The following is a 24,063-nucleotide window of genomic DNA, read 5'->3' on the forward strand; positions in this document are numbered from 1 at the left end:
GTAAACACATGCCTATAATAAACATTACGGCGCGTAAGTTCTACGCTAACGTATCAATAGTTTATAAAATATATTAAGCCCATGAAATACAGTTTTCACGTGCTGGGGAAACCTTGATTAAATGAGAACGGGGCGAGTTTCCGCGTGTAATTATTATACCGGTCATGTAACATTTGCGTCGGCAATCAAGCCGATCGCGTGACGATCGGCGCAGCGCGTAAATCATTGTATGAAAACAAAAGACAATAACAATAATTAACAATCGTTTAATGTACAACTCATGATTCGCTATACCATTCATCTGGAATTACATTTTTTCACTTTTTTCTCGAATAATCTTCAAGATCTTGCGGTTTACAGACATTGATTTTTGTTTCTGTAATAAATTGGTACATGTAAACGCGCAATAAATAATTTGCTCGAAAGCTTGACCTTGGAGTAACAAGTTCATAAAATATCAACATATTGTCGAAAACATTTAGAAAAGAAACGAGTACGATATTTTGATTTCTTTAATTCTGTAAAGCTTATACAAATGCATAAAATTCAGGACGATACAGTAAAACATCGTTTTAAGTATTGCAACTGTAAAGGTGTTCACTGAGAGACTCAATTATTGCACAAACTCAGAGTTTTGTACAGTGGTGTTTGTGAGTAACCAGTAAGAATAATTGGATGTTTGTTCTTAAAAGAAAGTTTCCTTCTTTGGAAATAGGACAACAATACCATGATAGCAGATCATGGTTCTAGAATGGTAATGATGTTTTGAGGATGGATGAGTTTGAATATTTGATTTAAGAAGGAACTAGTACCAAGGTATTATTGTAATTATACTTTCCATTCCCACAGTTTATACTTCGCAATTTCTCTTACTGGTCAATGGTACCAGAAAATTACCATCATTAGACTGCTGCGGAACTATGAAACGTATCTTTCCTTCAGGTTGAATATTGTACTATCAGAGCGATAAAATAAATGAGATTTAATTATTCATTAAGATATAGTAAAGTTAAATAAATAAAGTTACTAGATAAATCTACTGTAGTTTTCGTAATATTACGATACATATAAATAATGAAAAATATATAAATAAATTAATGGAGACAAATAACAAGTACTGTTCAGGTAGTATAAATGTTTAAATTATTTCTAACCAACTACTACAACAAACAAGAGACTACTTGTTGGAACATCTATCAGAAAAAAAACATAAGCTAAGATTATAATAAATTTATAAGCAGATATTATACGGTCAATTATACTACATAATCAATAATATTAATTATTTATATTTTTGTATAATGATAAACCAATTTTATAAATAATTTCATTATTTACACCATTCCTTCAGCATTTTGTACCTGCATGTTCATTCAGAGTTCAGTCTGAATAGTTATACCGATGATTAAAAGGTTTAAATAAACATTAATATTCAGTGTCAAACCGTTGCTTCTGCCCATACGCGACCACCATCACTGTCAGCATTCATTAACAACGATAGTATCATTGACCGTGTAATATTCACATGACGTACGCAAAGTTTTAAAGTTCTAAGCTCCCGAAGGTCATTTGAAAGAGGCGTTTCAAGCGCAGCAGCCTAACACGCGTCATAATCAACCGATCAAGACGCTTCAGTCTCGTGTGTCGGCACGATGAAAGTCGATATGGTCGATGAAACTTAACAAACGTCCGTCCATTGCACGCGCAGGGATAGACTTCCGCGGAAGGAACTACCGTCCAAGGTCAACGAATGAAGCGCACAGGGTACGTACACAGAGGCAGCAATGAAGCGATAACGAAGCGAGAAATGGCGATAAAAGACACGAATACACGAGCGTGAACACACTCTACTGACCAGTGGCATCCGAATCCTCCTTTTTTGGAACAGACCTTGATCGATGGGAATATACAGAAGGTGAATTTGAAACCGGGAAAACGAGAACGATGAAACTTAAGTCTTAGTATTTGGCGAAGTAGCGAACCTGAAAGCGGGTCTGACGGTTCTAAAACAAGAGGAAAAGAGCAAAAGAGAAAAAGAGAGAATAGGAGAGCGAGGAAAAAGAATGACGAATGTGCACGTGAATGATGAGTGGGGTGAGGGTGGGAAGAGATTTTTCTTATTTGTTCGTAATAAAAATCTCTGTATTGCAAAGCGGACCTTGGCTCTGTCTTTCATAAATTACCAAAAACCTCCCGCACTGCGGCCACCAGGCGGATTGTTCACGCGGATACAGGCTCTTCTCGCTTCCTCGACGTCCTCTGTAAAAAAGAAACAAATGAAACATTTGTCAGTTACTTCGAACATTAACACCAGAAAAAGACATCACTTGATAATATCCCACGATATTACATAAAACACTTTACACCGCGTTACACGCAATAGTTTAAACTAACGAGACTTTTTTCTGGAATGAGCCAGAGCATTTCGTGATCTTCTGTCGTTAGAACGACCATTAGCTACCCACCGCTGATGGAGAAAGTAGTGTCCTGCAAATTTCTCTGTCCTTCCAGTCGGGGACCTTTCGATGATGGCGTAACCACTGCGGAATCAGGTAAAGTCGGTACGCAATCGGGAATAGTCACTTTCGGTTTCGGGCTCTCGTGAGTGCCGTTCGTCTGACGGGTTTTTGCGAGGGCCGCCGCTCTAGCCTCTTCTCTGGCCTTCGCGATCGCCGCATCCTCCTCCGCGTACTTCTTCGCATCGGCCTCAGTCCTCGCCACGCCGCGCGGTCTCTGAACAAACATAGCTTCGTCGTACTCGTAGGCGTAATCGACTATTTGCTCTTCTATTTCATTAAGCTCGAGAACTCTGCCTCGACGCCTGCCGCGCGATGTGGGTCAACGATGACCCAACATGTATGACAAATGAAAAATTGCTTGAATTTAAATACTGAATCACTAAATCAAACTTGATCGAACGAACATACGAGTATTAGTAAGTTTATCTAACTTTCGCAGCGAAAATATTGTACCTTCTCCCTGTCCTCTATCATTTCATAAACATAATTAACGTGACTGGCTGTCTCGACGAACTTTCCGAACCCGTGGACAGCCTTCAGCTCGCATTCGTCCACGCAGACGCGTCCTTCAACTATCACGTACTCAGGTACACCGTGAACCTCCATACCCTGAAACAGATTACCATCGATTGTATATTGTCCCGTGATTATATTTGTTTACAATGTCACAGTAGCATCGTAGTGTTAGTTGCTCGAAAACAAAGTAGAAGGTGCAAATTTTTTATTTTGAACTTATTTTTTTAAAAGTATTATTAATAATGATTACTGATAAGCTTACTTTTACCCTAACATTATGAAATACATAATTGAATAATTACGCAACAATATAAACATGAAATATCGCAAGCAGTATTTTCAGTGTTATTACTCGTTAAAATACACCTCAATGTCGTTAGGGTTTAAAGGGTTCAAATCCTCGGTTGTCCTTTGGTCAGCAGATTTTCCCCTTGTTCTATCCAGTGAACCATCCCCGCGACTAATTAAATTTCCTGTTCACGTGTGGGTGGACGGATCGGTGGAAAGTGAGTTCCGTGACAACAAAGACTTTATTAATGGTTAATATATCAGCCGGGGCCCTTACCTCAAAGATGTTGAAGTCAACGGCCTGCACGTGGGTCTCGGCGGAAATCGTACGCTTCCTGTTGGGGTCCCATACGACTATATCAGCGTCTGAGCCGACAGCTATCACCCCCTTCCTCGGGTACAAGTTGAAGATCTTGGCGGCGTTCGTGCTCGTCACCGCGACGAACCTCGTCGGGTCCATTATACCAGCGTGAACACCTTTCTCCCAAACGACAGACATCCTATCCTCGACGCCGTTCACGCCGTTCGGTATCTTGCTGAAATCGTCTTTACCCAGCGCTTTCTGTTCCGCGTTGAACGTGCAGTTATCGCTTCCGGTCACCTGCAGGCCATCTCTGACGGAACAGAACGCCGATTATCAATGACCCGTTAATGCTAATGAACATTGTAACGACACTATAGTATCGCTGAAATAAGGGGCCAAACGAAAACTAAGAAGAAATGGGAAAATGAAATCTAGCAAACTCTAGTTTAGTTGATGTTTTCTTTATCATCTCTATGGATTTTGAAACCTTACATTTACATACTTTAAAAAAAAATAAATTCGATATTTCATTGGGACATTTATCTTTCTCGAGAACTTGAAACACAATGTCGTTCCGAGGCTAGGTACTTAGGTAAAGAAACCTTATGATAAGTTATCAAAAAGTCTTACTAAATTACCCCATAAAAACATAATATAAAGAAATCCTTCGCAGAAATGAAGTAAACGGCATAGCTCCATTTACTGGGACAACCTTTTTATTCAACGTCCCATTTATCCGATATTGGCCGAGCTCCTATTATCTGAGTTTTTACAGAGTTCTTTTTATCCGAGTAACTGTCAAGCGTTGCTCCAGTTATGTGATCTTTAATTATCCAAGTGTAATGTTTCATGCTGATATTACTAAAAGTAAACTGTATCTTAACAAGATAAGGTCCCAGTAAATAGAGGTTCACAGTAGCACTTCAAACCAGATAGAAACAACTTATCACAACAACAAAAAATATAAAAAAAAAGAAAAACTTTTTCAAATCCTCGGTCTTCTACCAAAACTACCACCCTAGAGTAACACGTTTCCCACGCTCAACGATTGCACAATGCATCCGTTGCATACTCGCAGGATTTCGAAGAAAGCTGATGTAAAACGTAGAGTTACCTTGACATCTGATAAGTTAAGTCAATTATCTTTTTTTCATACTGCTCGCCGAAAGGAAAACGTGACACGCAGTCGAGTGAAACGCAGGACAGTGCGTTGATTGCTCGAGAGAGGGTTCGAACGACTTTTCCTCCGACCGGTTAATTAAGTTTAATGCCGGCTGGTGAGATAAAAGCGACTTCCCACGCGGTGTCCATTAGAATTACGTTCAGTTACGCTAACTTCGTGTGTGCCAATTCGTTGCCGTAATTTATTGCCATCATTTGAATACTCGAGTAACACGGACGGCATACCCGTGACCCAACCGCGCGTAAATTACGCCGGTCTCAGATCCAACAATCGTTCGCCGAAACCTCCGCCGTTTCGCGAATACACGATTCGATCATTGATCCAAACGTGCGCGAGACCACGTAAACGAGGATAAACGTCTGAGGTTTTCACAACACTCGAAGTCGAAGACGTTTCAACGTGTTAACCAAAAATAGCAATTGTACTGGAGGTTTATATTTTTCGGCGGATTTCTAGTTTTTTCGGTCATTTACCTACGGATTCTTGTATTAAATGATACCATAAATATTATTCGTAGGAATGTGTTCTAATATGTTTCAATACTTATGCCATTGCATTTACCGTGGGATAAATCGCTTAAGATCGTTATCGTAACCCTTTTACTTGTGATAGTATAGATACTCGTGATCAAGAAATCGCCCGACTAATAGGTTAATGGATTGCGTACAACACTTGACTACGTTATTCGTTTTAAGTCCTTTAAATATAGAATTAACATCTCGAAGAAATATTTATCGAGCAGAGCAATTTACAATTAATTATTTTTTGATAACTATACCGTGTATTAGTTTGCAAAGGTTTTTAAACAAATAAAAAAGAAATCACATAAAAAATTTGTACCTAATAGTGACCATCAAATAAATCAATGTTATTTTTACTGAAACAAAAATTAAGTTTGGATATTCCGATCTTTATGGAAGAAAGTACAGTGTTCTCTCTCTGTATGCACTCTGCCGTGAATTTACTTATAATTACAGCGTTATCTTCGTTATATCATAGGGTTGGTTGACAATAGGCGGTCTTTGTCAACAATGAGAGAGGACAGTGACTCCATTATATAGCTCCCATTATCGTGAGAAAAGGTGAGACGCGATATATTTGCGATAAACCGTGAATTGTTCTCCCCCATTTTACAAACTAACGAAGAGAGCTCTCGAAGTACTGTTCTGAGACTTGATTAAAGTAATACATATGTGAGATTACAAACAAATGGTAAAACTTTTGCCTAGTTGCTTCTCGAGGCGATTATAGTTTTGATAAATGATGAGTAATCGACTATTGCATGAGCAACTACGAGAAAATGTTCCCAATTACTAAAACTGCAATGTCTAAAACTTTTTCCATGCATTTTTATTTTGAAATTTTGAAAATTGGAAAGCTTGACATTTCCAAACAATGATGATTGTGACATTTCATAAGAACATGAAGGAATATAGTTAAAGAAAATTCAGAACTGGGAACATGGTTGCCCACGCATAAGTTGAAACAGTAGTAACAATTTTGGGTGTTAGATTACTTACTGGGCAAGGTGTTCGATTAGATAAGCAGGTGTCGTGGAATCGGGTCTCAACGGCGGGCAAGTAACATAACGCCTCGCTTTTTCGATATCTTTCCCGTATTGTTCGCTACCGTCAATACCAACTGCGCTAGCGAGAGTCTCCCCGAAGAGGACGACACCCTCCAACCTTTTCACCGACACTACGTCAGCGGCGGACTTGCTCGTCACTGCCGTTACGTACAGCGGGCTATTCACCTAAACGCGACACTTTAAATCCTCTCACTGCCTTCTGAATAGATATTACGTTGGCATCCAAGCAAATTATGTTAACTGCTCAAGGTCGTTGGCTGTTTGCCACCATTTTGTTGTTACCAATGGAATTCAGTGCACAGCATGTTTTAACCCTTTATATTTCGAATTACATTATTTTTTATTCTTTACTGGCATCTTCGTTTTAGACACATACTTCGGGTCACGTGTCATAATTATTGAACAGTAAAGTCAAATATATGTTTTTGTTTTAAAAGTGACTAATTTCCAATGAAGGAGGGACCTTCAACAGCTAATATTTTCTGCTTCAACATTTCTTCTTCTGGCTTTACGAGACAAAATTACATCGAGCTGCAATCACGGTTGAAACACTTCAATATATTTCTATACTATTTTCATTTGATAATTAAGCGAATAAAACAACACAAATCTAATGAAGTGAAAGTAGAATAAAAAATTTCTCTGTTTATCGACGTTACACAGATATACAACTATACCAGTGTAAACATCGTTGTTAATCAGACTACCTGATCCGATCATTCATAAAATTCTACTTTTCATAATATACATGATTACACAAACATAAGGTAATATTTTACAACTATTTGTTGTATTGACTCGATTCCCGAATTAAACACCGCGGCGAGAAACTGAAACCGTCGGTCTCTAGTTTCCGGGGATTAGTCACAATTATTGTTCTCCCGTCTTTCAACCGTGTTCACGCAAAGTGGCCAAAGCAAATGCACGTTCAGCTACGGCTAGACATCGAGACAAAGAAGAGGATCGTGCCAGCGGTGTGTAAAACAACGATAGGTACATAACCGATGCAGAAGAAATCGGGGGCAGAAGAAAAGTAACGTTAACTGCAGCAACGATCAGCGTGCATGCACACGAGAATTTCGACAGATATTTCTAAATATAATTTCCGGCGCATGCAACATCGTGGAACGGCGAACTATATCGCGATGCGGTTCGCGTGTACGGTTCAAGCGACCGTAGATAATCCCTGGATCTCGATTACCGTGGATCGAGTTGACCCGTATCTCTCTGTTAACACGAGTACTAGACGCATCTTTGCTCTGCTTCTGATAAACGATCCCGAGAGCTAAATCCCGATCGAACGAAACATAACGCTGATCACTTTGCCCGGTGGAACTTGAACTTTGTTCCATGGTTTCGGTGTGTTATAAAGAAACTTTTTGGAATTAATTACTGTATCAAGGATCCAGGCTAATCTGGTCTAATTCGGGCTCGCGTATCTCTTGGATTTCAAAAAATAAAAAATATTAATCTCGATTGTACGCTACTGGAAATATCTATCGCATCATTCCTACATTTAGCATTATCTCTGTTAAGAAGTGTTCAATCGAACTAATCGGTTTTAAGTATTATTAGTCTATTCAATATTGAAACATGCTAACGATTAATTGAACACTTTCTGCTAGTCGTAGTGTTTTGCAATGACAATAGTGGCAAGGTACAGATGATAGCCTGCAATTAATAACCGAAAGATGTAATAAATATTTCCAGCGATAAATTCTGAGTAGAAGAATCTATATAATTCCTCATCATTCGATTAGATTGTGAATCGGTTAAGCTAACTTTCTAGATATCAAAGTCACCCCCAAAATGTAATACACGACCGTGTCGTCAGACTCACTTGGCCAGCTTGTTTATGAGGACACATGGCGTATCTGGATCTGGCCTGAGCGGTGGGCTCAAAACGTGGGCCGCTGCGTGCTTCCAGCATTTGTGCGCATAGTTCGTGCCGTCTGTGCCGATCGCGGCCGCCAATGTCTCGCCGAAGACGCAAACGCCATGCTTACGCGCGGCTTCCACTGCCTCCGCGGCGCTACGACTCATCACATGCACTACATACAGTGGACAATTCACCTAAGCATGCAGAATGATACAACGGAAATGATCGTGTAACTTAAAACTGAGACGGGACGACTTCGCGGAAGAAAATATGCGATCCACTGGATAAAAAATAGCTACCGATGCTAGCTGAAAGGCTGGGCCTGTTTAGAAGACGCATTATCGTTCATAAATATACAGAACACCCGTTATTTCTTTTAAAGAAAGTGATACTTTCTCGACGTTTTGCAATCTAAATAAGCATTGTACAAAATTTAGTAACTTTTATATTCTTTTTTCGTTAAAAAGTAGATTCTAGAGAAAGGTTTTACTGTTTAAACAGGTCTATTTCTCAAGGGAGACATTTTTCTCACAAGTGCGACGTTGCATCCGCATTAACCATGGTTTCCATAAGAATAACTTACTCTTTGACTCTGTTTTATTCAGAAACAATTTTTGAAAGTAGAAATTTGCATATACATTCGCATTCTAGTCATCGCGAGACCCTCTGTACAGTTCGACCCTTTTGTCACGGCGGAGATGACTGCCAGTTATACTGCCGTTGTACGCGGCAGTTAAACCTTGTATCTACATTTTGTGGTGAATGGAATGTAACACCTGTCGTTTTATTATGCAAATTATTGTTTTTTATAGTAGTCACTTGAAATTAATTTATGACAAATTAGAAACGAACGTACGTCGAATGATACAATTTTAAGAGTAATTGATTCTAGCTATCCTCAGGTATTCTGTATCCAGTGGTTCGGATGCGCACAAAAATAAATGATCACATCTAAACAAATAGAAATAAATGAAAAAGTGCACGTATAGAACATTTACATCTAATCGGAGTATAGCTAAAGCCGCGAAAGATAGCGTTGCACATCTATCATTGTCTGTATCTGCACAGTAACTATAACAAATCGATTCCGTGCGAAATTAGCGTGCCAAAAAAGTGTAGAAATACACTAGACAAACGTAACTACGACTTCTAAATATGGTACTCTTACTTCCGGCATGTCTTGAATAATTTTTATTGTCGACATACCTGACTGGCTATAACGCATGCTCTGTTCACAGCCTCAGCCTCCACCTCCTCGGGACGTGACATTTCGTGACCTTCCGGTCCCGTAACTCCAGCATCGAGCAACCGTTTCGTGTTCTGAAACAATTTCGGATGATTCGTTCTCCGATCTATTCTCGAATAAATTCGTGACGGTGGGCTAGATACATCCGTGCCAGGTAATTAGCGCGAACAACGTACCAAAAGCTCGTAACCTGTTATTTCTAATGGTTCTTCTTCAATGGCATTGATATAACGTTTAGACACGTTGTTTTAATCACTGACGAGTAGAACAATTTATTTCTAAAGTTAATTGCAATGTTAAGCGAAATTTTCAAAAATAGATCTTTGCTATTTAAATATTTACTATTTACAATTGAAACAAAACTTATTTATTGCGGCAAGTTTTTAAAATAGCATCTGAAAACAGACTTTTATCAGAAGGGCAGTAAAGATATTCTTGCTTTTATTTTGAAATATTCCCGTTCAACTTCGCTGAATCGATTCCGTGCCCTCGAAAGAGTAGCTTGAACCATTAAACTAAAAATAAATTGACTTTGCTCAATATTATGGTTCCCGGTGCACGCAAGACTGTTTGCTCCCTTAGCTTATTTTCATAATTAAGAAATGTTTTATGCAGATATTCGATACACAGGATCAACATATTTCATTCTATTTAAATGAGGTCGTACCGCGGCAACAATATCGCCGTTTTCCGCGTGAATCATGGCGATGGCTCCGAGTTCCTTGCACGCTTTGAATGCTTCGATCAGTTCTGGATCCCTCAGCATGAACATATCCTTGTACGCCATGAACATTTTGAAGCTACAGATACCGTGCGATTTCACCAACGTCTCCATTTCCTCTTTCACCTGAAACAGACAATTGGAAGCTTTAGACCAATAAATGAATCAATATAAACCTATAAACACAACAAATTTTCTTTAAACAACAGTTAAGACATAACGAAAGATTCTGTCCCCTGCATTTTCGGTTTAGCAAAAATGTTCATTTACTTCAATCAAGACTCTATCAGGCTGTAAACCGAATCTCTATGACTGTGGAAAATCCTGCTCTTTCTTATGGAGTCATTTGCCATTCGTTTTACGTCAACGTGCAGTTCGAATGTTTACAATTCCACATTAGAATAAATGAGGAAGAAATTAAGGTGGGACGCAAAGAACTTGTTTTACGATCCAATGTATTTCTCGAAGAGAGCATCGAAAATAAATGGGGACGGGGAAATAAGTTGGCCGGTCTGTAGGTTCAGTTTTTCTAGGACTAATTAACCGCCGGACGGAAAACTGTTAATATCGTCTAGATATCTGACTCTGACCATGTCTAATTGTCAGACAGGCCGACAAGCGCCAACAAATAAGGAGCATGAAGATTTACATGCATCCGTACGCGGCCACTCGCGGTTTCCTCATCGATCGTTTGTTATTCCATTCACGATCCCGATTACAGTTACCAGTCGTCGGCCCTGCAGTCACCATGGCTACAAACCGGCACTCCGCGGCTAGTAGATCGCCGCGATTTGCCAATTTACCGGAACACCTATTGCTTTTCCCCATATTTAGAGAGGAGTCGCTCGATCGACATACTAGGCCACAATTTCTCGCTCGCCACCAGTACAACGATCTACAACTACCCTTTGGCAAACGGCATTCGATCGAGAAAACTAGGTGCTCGTCGCTAATAAATCGAGGATCTTTACACAAATTGGAATTTTTATGGATTAATCATTCTAGCTTTTAAAAACTGGAACTGGATGGTGTATATATGGCTTAGAAGAAGTCGGATTAAGGAAAAAACGTGTATCGTCCGTTAAGAATGTTCATCGCTAATGTTAATTGAAGTGAAGAAGTAGGAATGTAAACGCTGTCCTGTATTTTGTTAGTCTGCAAATGCAGTAACTGTATAAGGGTTCATAGTCAAGACATTAATATTTAATCGCCCATTGAACTTGGAAAATGTATTTCGTGAATGTTAAGGGCAAATACAATGATAACGGTCGGCATGCTTGAATGAAATGTTAATGATTATATGAATATATTTGTTTCTTCACGAAACGCAGGATATGGAAATTGAATGGCGACGTAAGGGAACATTCAAACATCTGTTTTATACTATTAAAAGCGTTTTCACGCTTTGTCATACTACTTAATGATTTTATATGATTTTTATAAACAAATAAACAGTATGTTTTTTTATATTTTATAAAAATGCAGGAACATTTATTGTTCAGACTCTTGTTTTATGTACATTTTACTTTATACAATCTTTCAAATGTTATTCCATTTTTTAAGCACATAAAGTACTACCTTCAGTTGATACCATATGCATGAATAATTCATTCAGATCATGTTCATAATTTTGATCGAATACTTGCCAGAGGTGGTAGCCAGGAGATCGAATCATCGATCAAGTGCCAGATCAAGTTCTCTGGGATGGAATCTAATGATAGTGATCTATCGAGTACGCAATTTTCCAAGCAATTTGCATGGAAGATTTCAATCGTCTAATGGGATATGAACAAAAGAGACGATTTGAAGAGCATTCAAAGGTACCTCCCAGTAATTTCCGACTGACGTTAACAAGTTACATAAATTCCATTTACGGGGACATGTAACATTGTGCAACGATCGTATTCATACAGTCATGAAAACGACAATGTTCAGTAGGTTCAATTATTCGAGAAACTCGAACTTTAAATCGTATCGAATAATTCCAAACCACATAAACATTGTTCGGAAAACATATTTCAAAGCAGAAGCTACAATTATCAGTTACATCCTGTAATTACTTCACTAATAGCTGCATCCTTGTTCCAAGTATATGTGCATTGTCTTTTAAAGTACGAAGAAGGTTCACATAACAATCGACGTTGAACTAACTACTGGCAAGAAAGGGGTCACGCCTAGACATGCTTTCTTTTCCAGGAAAGTCTCATGTTACAGTAATTATCTCATTCCGGGTGACTAAATAGAATGGCCACCGTGTGTGGGGCATATTGTACATGGCGTGACGACCTCACTTTAGGCTTCCTTTACAACAGGTCATTTCACGCTGCACCCTGCATGAGTTAATTACAACAAGCCAAATAACAAGACGTACACGACATTGAAACTGTATCCTGCAATGTTCTCAGAGAGACGTTCCTGGCACCAGCTGCTCTACAATATCCAGATCAATGATAAAAATGGAAAATCTATGATCCTTAAGCTGGAAGGTCCAACAGTGATGATGCCCTAAAGCTGAGATCTTCTCGGAACCAGTTTTCTAAGGAGTCAACCAAGGATTCCAAGTGAGAATTCTTGGTACCTAGCTGATTTGAACTATCGAATCCAATCGCAGCTTCTGTTGTAAATTTTCAGCAAAATGTATCGCCCAGAATTGAGAACTCAGAATCGCCCAGAACATCACAAAAGTTTTATAAGTGGGTCAATGAAGTTTGTGGAGTATTATATCAAAGTAATTAATAGCAACGTGTGTACATGTGTTCATTGCTTACTTTTGGACTCCAGGACGTGACGGCGACGTGGAGCGCATAATCGCAACAGACTTTTTGGTCAGCTGTCTCTCTATACCTATCGTAAGCCTCCAGAAGAGACTCGTCCTTCTTCGGAATGACGAAATCGATGATCATAGTAGTGCCACCGGCCACGGCCGCTTTCGTGCCCTGGTAGAAATCGTCGACCGACTTGGCTCCCATCAACTCCAATTCGAAATGGGTGTGCGGATCTATGCCACCAGGCATTACGTATTTTCCGCGGGCGTCGATGATCCTCGTCCCGCCCGGTATTATCAGATTCCGTCCCATTTGCCTACGAATAGAACAGTGTTGTTAGAAGCGGACGGTGATGCGGGCAAAGTTGGACGGAAGCCGTGACTTTCATCGGAGATCTATTAGGTAGCCTACAATTCAAGTAAGCGGGCAATATTGATTACACGACCATAATCACGTATCTTAAAGACCCATGTGAATTTCATACAATATTGTTATAAGTTGCGACAAGATGTTTGTTTCTTACATGAAATAATGAATGTTAGATTGAATATTAAATTTAATTGTATTCTTCCCTGCAAGACACTTCTATATTTTAGAAGGTATCCAGATTTCGAAAGTTTCCATACTTTTTATAGAGATACATTTATAACTGGTCTGACCACATTTCGATGTATTACAGGACTTCGAAATAACAGTTACTCTAAAAAAAAAGAATCGTGCCCCCGAACGATGAAAGGAAGAAAGAAAAATTCGCGTGATTATTAACGATCCAATTAACGGTCTCTCGCAAGTTCAGAGCAAGGACTAGATCAGTGATAGAAAGTATCGACCATCCGTCTTCAATGTCCGATCGATTATTAACACCTCGTATAATTAAGCGTTCCGAAGGAACGGCCAATATTAGTTCCCTCGTTCGCTAGTCTATTAGCACGTCACGATTCTTTGACAGATTACGCTGGCCATCAACGTGTTATCTGCTCGCCGGTATGCTAGCCGCTCATTGATAAAACGGCCAGCGTCTATCGCGTCTCGTTTGCTTGAAGTGGCGGGCGAACACGCGATCGGAATGCTCAATGAAACGTTAATCGGTCGGCTTTGCGCATCTTAACGTCTGTGTTGCTTCTGTCAACACGTCTAAGTAAGTATGCGGCTACGAAATCATGCTCGAAACGTTCGCGTATCGATAGATATATTCATGGACGCACGCTTTATCCATTAGAATCAACTGATCGTGTCTAGAACCAACAAAAATTTACCCAACAAAAAATTGTATAATTTCTACTTTTATAAGCGTCTATCATAATCTGGTTTATCATACCATGATTCCTGAAAAGAGTGGAAATCATATGTTTCAAACAATATGTCCGACTTTGATAAACACGGAATCTTAACTTTTACACTGAAATTAGTGAAATATGTATCGCCGGTAGACGCTAAAAATAAAGATTCAGCGAATAGAAGACGCATATCTATTTTCACTCCGAATTGATATTAGTCATTGCGTGTATATAGTCCGACGGAGTTTACTAGCTCACTGTCACCGACTGGTAATAGTAGCGGTCGGTCGACGGGAGAAAAAATACGCGCTGAATGAAATGGAATCGAAACCGTAGTTTCTAACGCGCGTACACAGCATGTTTTTATTTGGATTGCGTAATCCGGCGACGAGCGTGGCGCTCGGTTACGCGTAAAGTGTTCCACGGGACTCTTACTTGATGATACCGTCCTCGATGTAAACATCGCTGTCCACGATGCCGTCGTCGTTCACGACCTTTCCATTCTTGATCAGCAGCCTGTTCTGCGCGCTCTGAAAGTAAAGAATGATCGACATTTATTGTCATTTTTCTTATTAATAAGATGTTAACGCGATTAGTAAATTTGGTTAATCTATGAATGCTATAAAATTCTATGATCCATTCGCTGAATTGACAAATGAAAATTACCCCAGACACTTTTAAGGCTGCGCAGGTACTCTATACTTATTTTCTTTCTGTCTTATAATGTGATTACTAGACTGTGCTCGCTCGTTCATGATACGTTCAACTGTGCAGAATATGAACAAATAAATCCCATAATGTACGCTGAAGTAGATCCCTGTGCTGGTTGCATACTTTAACTTATTTACGAATATGAACTCATTCGGAAAACCAATAAGAAAAAAAGAACTGAATTCAAGATATTAGTAAATATAATTAACGAATTATTTCACGTAAATCGGTTAACGAGTTAACTTCTTGCTTTACAGTTTTTTTCCTGATTGGTCTCGCAACAGTTACTCTTCGCAGCTGAAACTGATCAGAAAGATATTCATGTTTATCAGATAAATTCAATGAAGAATATTCTCCGCGATATTTCGTGCGTGTTACTCTTGTCCACCATTTAACTATGTTCGACGAGTGTACCGGTCATCTTGAAACACAAAATAACACTAATTTTATTAACAGTTCATTATTTATTTTTTCAAACGAATATGTAATTCCTATTCGTTTCGTTTTAGTTTTATCTTAATATATGTTTCGTTTTTAGTCTTTTTATTTTAATACATATCCGGTGTATCTGTCCCGCGTTCGACGTGTATACTCGTCATTGGTCGACATTATTACAACTCGACAGTTGACTGGTTACAACCTTTTCCCTTCGTTTTTTCTACAGCAACAATAATAAACGCATGGCTTAACCAAAAACCACTTACGACTGGCACCAACCACCCGCTTATCGTCCTTGATATTCGCTTGCGACGTGCGTCGGGTCCAACATCCGGTGCAGACGATTAACGTGCGTGTATCGCTCCATACTATGGTATACCAATCAGTATATAATAGAAGCTACGCTTCACGCACTTCCGCCAATGCTGGATTTAGAGCAGTACGGCGATGTGCTCGGACTGATAAACGCACGGCGAACATACGCCGCGCGCGATGCATCTTTCCATCCGAAAGAATAGAACGTTTGTGTACTTCAGTGTTGTTTCCTCTTTTACGCGGAAAACCCGGAGCGTATTTCTCCTCCATTTTTTTTCTTCTTTCCCTTCTTCGTTGACCTAGTCCGACCGATTAGCATACAATAACGTTCAGCACGGCCCGTACGTGTGGGTACACGTGCGCACTTCATTTTCAACGAGTAAACAGCAACGTTCCGCGTATTTAAAGACGCCGAGGGAACCATCCGCTGTGTCGGAATTTCTCCCCCGATTGTCTGGTAACGAGATAATCAAGTGAATTGACGACGAAACCGACGCGTTCCCCATGGAACAGGGTTCTTGGGATACATTATACCCTCTTTGATCATTGGAACGTGAAGAAAGGCTGAAGCACGCCGCCATGTTTGCATTATGGTTTCTCTTTTCCTGTGATTTTTCCTATTTCATTGTGCACGCGGTTTTTCCTCCAGTGACTGTGAGATTTGTTTAGGGACTGAGGGGTGATTAACATTTCTTGTTACAGTTTCCTACATGGTCACCATACAAACATCTTTAAATAGAAGGAGGAAGCTAGAAGACATATCTTTCAAATATTAACAACAAGAATCATTTTCTGAAAAACCATTCTGAAAAACCAAACAAACATAGCAAAAGATATACTGGTTGACGCGCAGAGGTCGGCAAAAGTTCAAGAAAACAAAATTTCGGGCGGTCAAGAATTCCTAACGAAGCTACGATCATCCTCGTACACAATGGCAGCCAACAATAACGAAGATCGGATCAAAGTGTCCCGGAACGCGTGTTCCGATCGGATATATTTAACGGAAGGTGAAGTGTGCCAGGCAAAAAGGATAGACAAAATGCGGCGTAAATATCGCCCGGTTGAGGCAGGGGAGGCGGAATTGAAAGGACTCCTGAGAAAGGAGTCCAGACTGCATAAAGGACTTTTGACAAGCGCCCCTAGGCGTTCCGCAGCCGGGCAAAGATAAAAGTAGATAGGGGAGAAAGACCACGAGGGGGAAAGAAGGAGCATAGGGAGCGGGTAAAAAAAGGACAATCCATCGGCGGCGCCGACGCCACGTCGGGTCCTCGCCCCCTCGCCGCCTGGTAATGCAACGCGTGGTGCAACAAACCCTTCACAGGTCGAGGTCTCCACCCCGTGAAATTGCTTCGACCCCCACATGAATCTAAACCGCCGTTAACACCGAGGCTTTCGTGAAATCGATCCCCAATCTGCCTCGCCCCTCTAAAATGTACCGAGGTGTTCGTTAAATCGGATTTCCAGGAATCGTGGGGCGTTAACCGAATATCTTCATAGTTTCCAATTGGCTAATCAATGGGGTGTACATTTGTCCCGGAAAATTCGTTTCTTTTTCTTCGCAAGTAGATTGCTGTACGAATCTTCTGATAAAAGAGAGAAACTGTGTAAACGACTTGTAATATTTTGGATGAATATTTTGCGAGACAATGATCAGTTATCTGTAGAAAAAGCAGGTGTATGTAGATGAGCATACAGATAAACTGCCGAAATTGGTATTAAAATGGGATATTAATATTTCATTTATGCACGACGAACGTTATCGATGTGTTTGTTTTCGCCATTAATGAAAATAGTTTCTACATTCAAATGAACAGTCAATTATTATGATGAACCGACCAGGTTTATCGGATCAAATGGTTTTTGCGAGAGGTAGTAGAATGACCCCTCTAACATTGATCGCTATTTCTGTCCAAACTGTTCTATTCGCCGAACGACCCCAAGGAACCCGCTTCGATATACATTTTCCCTTTCTCTTTCGAACGAAATAAGGAGTGACCTTCGACGAAAACTGTGAGAATCAAGTTGAATATTGAGAACTCGTCCGCCGCGGTTCACGTGGGCAGAGAAGACCTTGTCATCCTCGCGGTATAGTTATTAGCCATGGGCACGAACATGTGCGTTTCATGTGTCGGTGATCTCTCCCGTTGGGTATTTTCAGCGGATAGCTGGCTTAAAATACGTTACCCCGTTAGCCAGAGTGATTTTTTTCAAAAAGAAACGTGCTCGCGAACACTTTTCGCGACTGGCTTTGCTCCACTTCGCGACTGTTCAGACCGTCTGGCGAAGGAGAAAAAAAAACGGAATCACAACCGATTCCCGAGACTGTTGATAGTTAAACCGTGGCTGCACGTGTCTGACAATGTGCCGACCACTTTCCCTGATTCCACGACGCACACTTCCAAAGGCGCGGCCTTCTAATCAGCATTAACCAGCTGTTTGATTATAAATTTAAATCGGGCAAAATATGAAATTTGAAATACACAACATCTTCGGAAAAGAGCCTCCCTGAAATCTCTGTCATTCTCGAATTCCATTATCCAATCTCGATCAACTCAAATATCACAGTATCATCGTATCGAAGCTTCATTTTAATTAGAAAAATAAAAGAGAATAAAACGCGAGACGCGAGGCTGACTCCCTTTAATGTGCCATGTAAATTTAGCCCGTCTTCTCGGATACTCTGTGTACAAACAGTAATTGCGAGTCATTGAGTACCGACGATTTATTATTCGGTGCGCTACACGAAATTCAGTGCATCTAGTTTTTCTTGACACGTTCTCAACGTTGCCCGTGCGAAACGCGTTAAATGATTCCAGTGGATCAGCATCGCGCGTTAGAAACTCAGCGCCTGGAGTTTCGCTCCTTAAATACGGCCGGAGGAAAAATCCCTTTTTTCTAACCGTGAAAGTAGTTAATTATCATTCTTCTTCGATATCGCGGTGCCCGCGGACGGTGGATACCGTAAGCGAAGAAGAAATCTGGTTTTAATTGGACCGCGTACCAAGCGGAACACCGTACCGCGCCGGTTCGAGCGACGATATGTCCCGAAGCACGCGAGTTCGCTTCGCGGCGAACGATCTGCGATCTGATACTAAGAGAACAAGGAACGAGGAAGCGGGGGCTCCATCGAGGGGCGAAATCGACGCGATAAGAATACAGTTGGTGTGCGGGTTCGATCGAAACGAAGCCCAGATAGCATCTTCCATTCGGGCGGCGCGTGTCGGCACCGATGAATTCATGGGGTCTCCTCGGGATATGGTCGAGATATCGATTTCCCCAGGGGCGTATTTTCTTCTAGTTCCTAGCAATTAGTGCGTTACATCTTTAAAAGGAAAGACGAGGAAAGTGGCTTAAGGTTTTCCACTCTTCAAATCGAATTGAAAAAGAAATGCCAGATTCTTCGGACGAAAGTGAGAAGCGTTATTGCAATACCTGAAGCTATTTCTTTGTGTGAATTACATTGAAGAGGAATATAATATTTGAAAATAGAGTGAGGATTTTGGTAACAGTGGAAGCTATTCGCGAGAATTAAATTCAAGGGACTGCAAAATTTGTGAAGCACGAGACGGACGTTATAGCGGTAGCTAAAATTGTTGGTTTCTTTGAGCGTAAATGGTAAACCTCGGAAGTGAAGAATGAATATTAACGAGGTAGCTGGAGGTGTTGATTGCTGTAAAAATTAATGCTAAATCCACGAAGTAGGTGGACTACCGGTTAGTAGGCCTAACATAATTGTTTGCGTTCCGAGTTTGCTAAGATTCTTACAGTTTACGGACGAAAGAATATGTTCAAGTGCAATCCGTCCACAGATCGTCCTTGGGCTCGCGTAATCGAATGAAATCGAATTAAAAAGAAAAAAAACTGGGGGACCGACACCAACACTGACGGCGTGATCTAATTTCCATGTGTGCGCGAACCGCTGCGGAAACGGTAACAGCGGGTCACACCTGGCTTCCCAGTCGTGTTTATTTATGTACGTCGTGGTATAATGTCGGTAATCTACATTTCGGCTGACCGGCTTCCATTCGACTAAATTCGCCGTCAAGTTCTGGGTGAGGCAAAAAGATGACAATTGGCCGACGCGCGTCGTAACCACTTGTCGCCTGGCCAGAATCCTCCGTAGAAATGGCGAACTCTTGCTCAAAGAGTGAATAGATTCGAGCGAAGTCCACGAACGAAGCTTGTAATTAAGGGTAACGAATACCAGAAAGAAATAGCAATTATTCGATAGATTGACATCATTAGTAGCCGTTGAAAAACAAGTCTCAGTCGAGCAAAATAGAAATTTATAATCATCGAAGTGAAAAAACTGAATCATTACCACTTGTCGCTAAAGTGTCTTGAGGCAAAAGAAAAATGGTAAAAAACATCTTTATTTAAATACACAATAATAATAAATACACTGTTAAGTATACTGTTAAGTGTCTCAAGAAGCTATCGTGAAGCAAGAAGTTGATTTTAAGGAATTCAAAGCATTGAATCTGATAGAAACGCGTGAACCTAGCTGGCCAATGGAAAACGACTGAGCAGTCGCGTAAATTCAGCGTTTCTTCGCAAGAGACGGCTTGTTTCTACTCTGAACGAGGTACCAGTCCGTTCTAATCGGGATGAAAGCCGGACACAAAAATGTCAGCGGACATCCACGGTTTATTTTTAACGGTGGGAAACGTGTTCGGGGGCCTCGCGAGTCTTTCCACGGAGACATTCGACGCGAAACGGTGGATCGGCGGTCTTGGTCGAGAGACACGTTGATCCAGACGGGCCGTCGGTCGAGTGTGCTGTGCTCGTAAAATTGAGCCCCGTGGTTTTTCCGACTTTAGGTCGGCGTAGTGTCGACGAACTATTGATTCGCCGCGGTTGCTCGTGCCTAGGCAGCGCGTCCCAGTGCCGTACCCATTTCCTCGGGAGGGACCGGCGATGAAAATCGTTTTCATCCCCTTAAATTCGTGACTTTCATTTTTCTTTTAAGGGACGATGATAATCGATAGTCAGTTCATTGCTGACCAACATAAGAAGAAGAAATTAAATAAAGCATAGTATTACTGTTGATTCGGCTGAGAATCTGTGCAGCTTGCAAAGTCTTCGAACTTTAAAAGAATGGAAATGATAATCAAATTGAATGTAATGTTGTTTTATTTTATTCCTATTACATTGGGAATAGTTTACCAAAAGAACAAGACTCTGTTTAGTAGAAAACGCAAATTTGCTTGAATATCCGCGGTTTACTAACCATGCAAATAGATGTTAACTGATTATTGAAGTTACAGACAACATATTCCTTGTATGAAGCTTCGTTCCTAAGATAATATACTTCGAAGATCTGTAGAGTACATATGCATTTTCTATATAAATTGACTATCTTCGCTGTTCAGATTTAGAAATATCTTTTTGGAAAAATTGTCGTTTTGTTTGCGAAGCACGCCTCGAGACATGTCTCATCGTTTGTAGGAACTTTTAGTGGTAATGATAGCAAATCATCAGAGCAAATCATCCAAAAAGACACTACACGTGAACGTCTTAGTAGTAAGAACTTTAAGAAGATACACATACACGTTCCAAAATTAGTTGATTAACTATAACAATTTCTTTATATTTAAAATTTCATTAAAATATTTCCTATTTTTTTGTCTCATTTCCTTGAAAAGATTTATAGGAAAACAGTGGATAAGGCTAACAATGTTGGATAAGCAGCCGGTCTATACATACACTGTCCTAGCAAGATGTGCATTTAGGCTCCTTTTACGAGATAGACCGGTGCCGGGCGCCAAGACGCTTGGATCAATAAGGCAGCAACCTTGCAATTGCTGCCGATGCTACGGCGAAACTTTCGGTTTTAACAGTGACGCAGATACACCCACTTTACGCATTCATTTTCCAACAACCAGACGATAATACAATTTCAGTTGTCATCGAATATAATGACAGCTGTCATCGGTAGAATTTTATAATATAGTTTATATTTATTTTACCATGTAAACGTTACAAGTACGATAATTGCATTTCAACCCTAAAAAATGTAGGGTCAACAGAAAAAAGTTCAAGTTGACACGTTAATCAAAGTAAATAGAATCTTAAATCAATTTAAACGTTACTATTATACGAAGGAGATATGACAATTAATTTTCTGATAATATATTACTTCTATGTTTTATGCACGCCCGCATAGTTTTGCATTTTCTTTTATTGTAATTAAAACGTAGATCTTATAGATTGCAGAAGTTATTATTCCATACTTTTATGTTAAAAAATATGTAAAATATTTACTGTACTACTGTAGGTCGAGCATTGTAAGACCGGGGGAACATTTCTTGGAAAATAAACGTCTTTACTGAAAATCAGTCTCAAACAATATTCTCCTTCAATCAGTTGTATTTTCAATAAAACAAATACATCTATGGTAGAATGTCATTCAGTTAAGAAACTATCTAAATAATCACAACTATTGACAGTATCCGCGATCAATAATTTATATTAGTAATATTTTTTAATAATTCATTGCAATAATACTATCCATAAGTATTGCGAATAAATAAATTACATATCGCAATTTGGCTTGTAAGAATAAGCCTTCCGGCGTGGCTATCGATCGGAAGTTCACTGACTTTGCGCGCTATACGCAACTTTGTGCAGCCTAAAATTTGTCGGTTTATTGACAATAAAACAGCTAAAAAATTAAATTCGATTGTTCCGAATCTATATTTCAAAGTATTTTGCAAAAAGGAATTCCGATTGTTATAACGACGGTTGGTTGTAATATGATATCGGATAAAGTGAAATGCAGAATCGCAGTAAAATCGATGTAGCGATGCAGCTTCCGTGAAAACGCCGCTGTAGGCGGAATATATGGACGATACCCAGATCGTTCAGAAAAATTTGGAATTAATTCGCAATATTTGCAGCCCAGAGGTGTTTGTTCACGGACGTTCGCAGGCATCGATTACATCGTTTCCGTACAGAATGTCTATTTACTTTTTAACGATATTAATTATCAAGACGGCTGATTACTTGCCGGTCGTTTCCCAACTTTCTCTATCGCAATTAATTTTCTTCTTATTTGAAGAAACGATTACGTCGCGCCGGTTACATCTTTATGTAACGTGTCACACGTCCAAACCGTTTGGTTATCTCATTTACCGGTCACTTGATCCTCGAACACTCATGTAATGTATTCACTTCATTATAAAAAAAGCGAAAGTAGCGATTACACGATCGCGACATCGTGATATTATTGATCCGATAACATTCCTTGTAAAAATTTCAAAGTTTTATTAAAGTGAGTAAAAAGAATTGTCTTAAATTCGTATTGTTATGTGCATTTTCAAGTGCATAAGGAAATATCAAGTGACATTAGCGTAATTGATTTGTTTCAATGATGCTGCATGTAACAATAGACAAGCCGGGTTGTACCCGATTCGCTCCACCTTCACGCCCGAACGATCTATTCCTACGCAATATTTATTTACGCGGTGACGCTCGATCGGTAACGAACGCGAGGTTCTCGTAGAAGTGAGCCGGCGAAGATAAAAATAAAGATCGGTAAACTGACCTGCAGGTGGATGGGCACTTTCTTCACCGGCGTGCTCATCTTCGACCGTATAGGAGGAGTCTGTCTTGTACTCGAGGAAGAAAAACTTGTCACGCGATCGTGTTGTTTCGCGACGTGCACCTCGCAACGAGATTCACGAACACTACTTCTCGCTCGCGGAAAAACGCGTCCTCGCACGAGAGTCCTCCCAGTGAAAAAATCAAAACGCGCAAGATCGAATCGAATCGAACAATCGACTGCGACTGACGCTACGTGTGCGCGTCGCACCACGGTGGTAAATTTTCTCCCCTACTCCCTACATTCTGGCGGGGGTGGGGATCATCCCCACTGAAGATGGCTCGTCACATCTCCGGTGAATTACTGAGCGTACGCACGCATTCCGCAATTCGACGACATTAACGTTGCTTTGAATCAGGATTTATCTCTTACTCTTAATCCAATGTATATTATTCATAACAGTTATCAAAACTGTAGTTAAAATGATTTTGTATTTACTTATGATCCATATAGGAAAAATAAAGTGATGTTCAAAAGATACAACATTTATTACTTCGTATTCGTTAGATAATTGTGAATATTATAAATACAAAAATACACGTATACACACATACGTATATATACCCTATTTATATTATACTTGATTCGCTGAATATAAATTTTGTTCAAATGTTACTGTTTTATAGAAATCTATTCTTTACTATGACGTGTACATTATTGATGAATTTGTGATTCGTCTAAATAATTTTTAAATTACGTTTTTGTTATAA

General features: G+C 39.9%; 1 protein-coding gene across 3 annotated transcripts; it reads right to left on the bottom strand.

The window, feature by feature from the left end:
- Positions 1 to 250: 250 nt before the first annotated feature.
- On the bottom strand, positions 251 to 23,551 carry CRMP (Collapsin Response Mediator Protein). Of its 3 annotated transcripts, none has more exons than XM_031979578.2 (10): positions 23,297 to 23,551; positions 14,722 to 14,816; positions 13,013 to 13,325; positions 10,191 to 10,370; positions 9,484 to 9,597; positions 6,331 to 6,563; positions 3,601 to 3,937; positions 2,973 to 3,128; positions 2,466 to 2,733; positions 251 to 2,259 (listed from the first exon to the last, which is right to left on the bottom strand). In XM_031979578.2, exons 1-10 carry the CDS (start codon positions 23,333 to 23,335, stop codon positions 2,180 to 2,182), a joined length of 1,815 nt encoding a protein of 604 aa, XP_031835438.1. In that variant the 5' UTR covers positions 23,336 to 23,551; the 3' UTR covers positions 251 to 2,179. The 3 variants fall into 3 exon arrangements, with proteins under 3 accessions (XP_031835438.1, XP_031835447.1, XP_031835465.1); XM_031979587.2 differs by lacking the exon at positions 6,331 to 6,563 and adding an exon at positions 8,239 to 8,471; XM_031979605.2 differs by lacking the exons at positions 251 to 2,259; positions 2,466 to 2,733; positions 2,973 to 3,128; positions 3,601 to 3,937 and adding an exon at positions 8,239 to 8,471 and having other exon boundaries at positions 6,422 to 6,563.
- Positions 23,552 to 24,063: the final 512 nt, after the last annotated feature.

This window comes from Nomia melanderi, chromosome 6 (assembly GCF_051020985.1).
Source record: "Nomia melanderi isolate GNS246 chromosome 6, iyNomMela1, whole genome shotgun sequence".
NCBI classification, from domain to species: Eukaryota; Metazoa; Arthropoda; class Insecta; order Hymenoptera; family Halictidae; genus Nomia; species Nomia melanderi.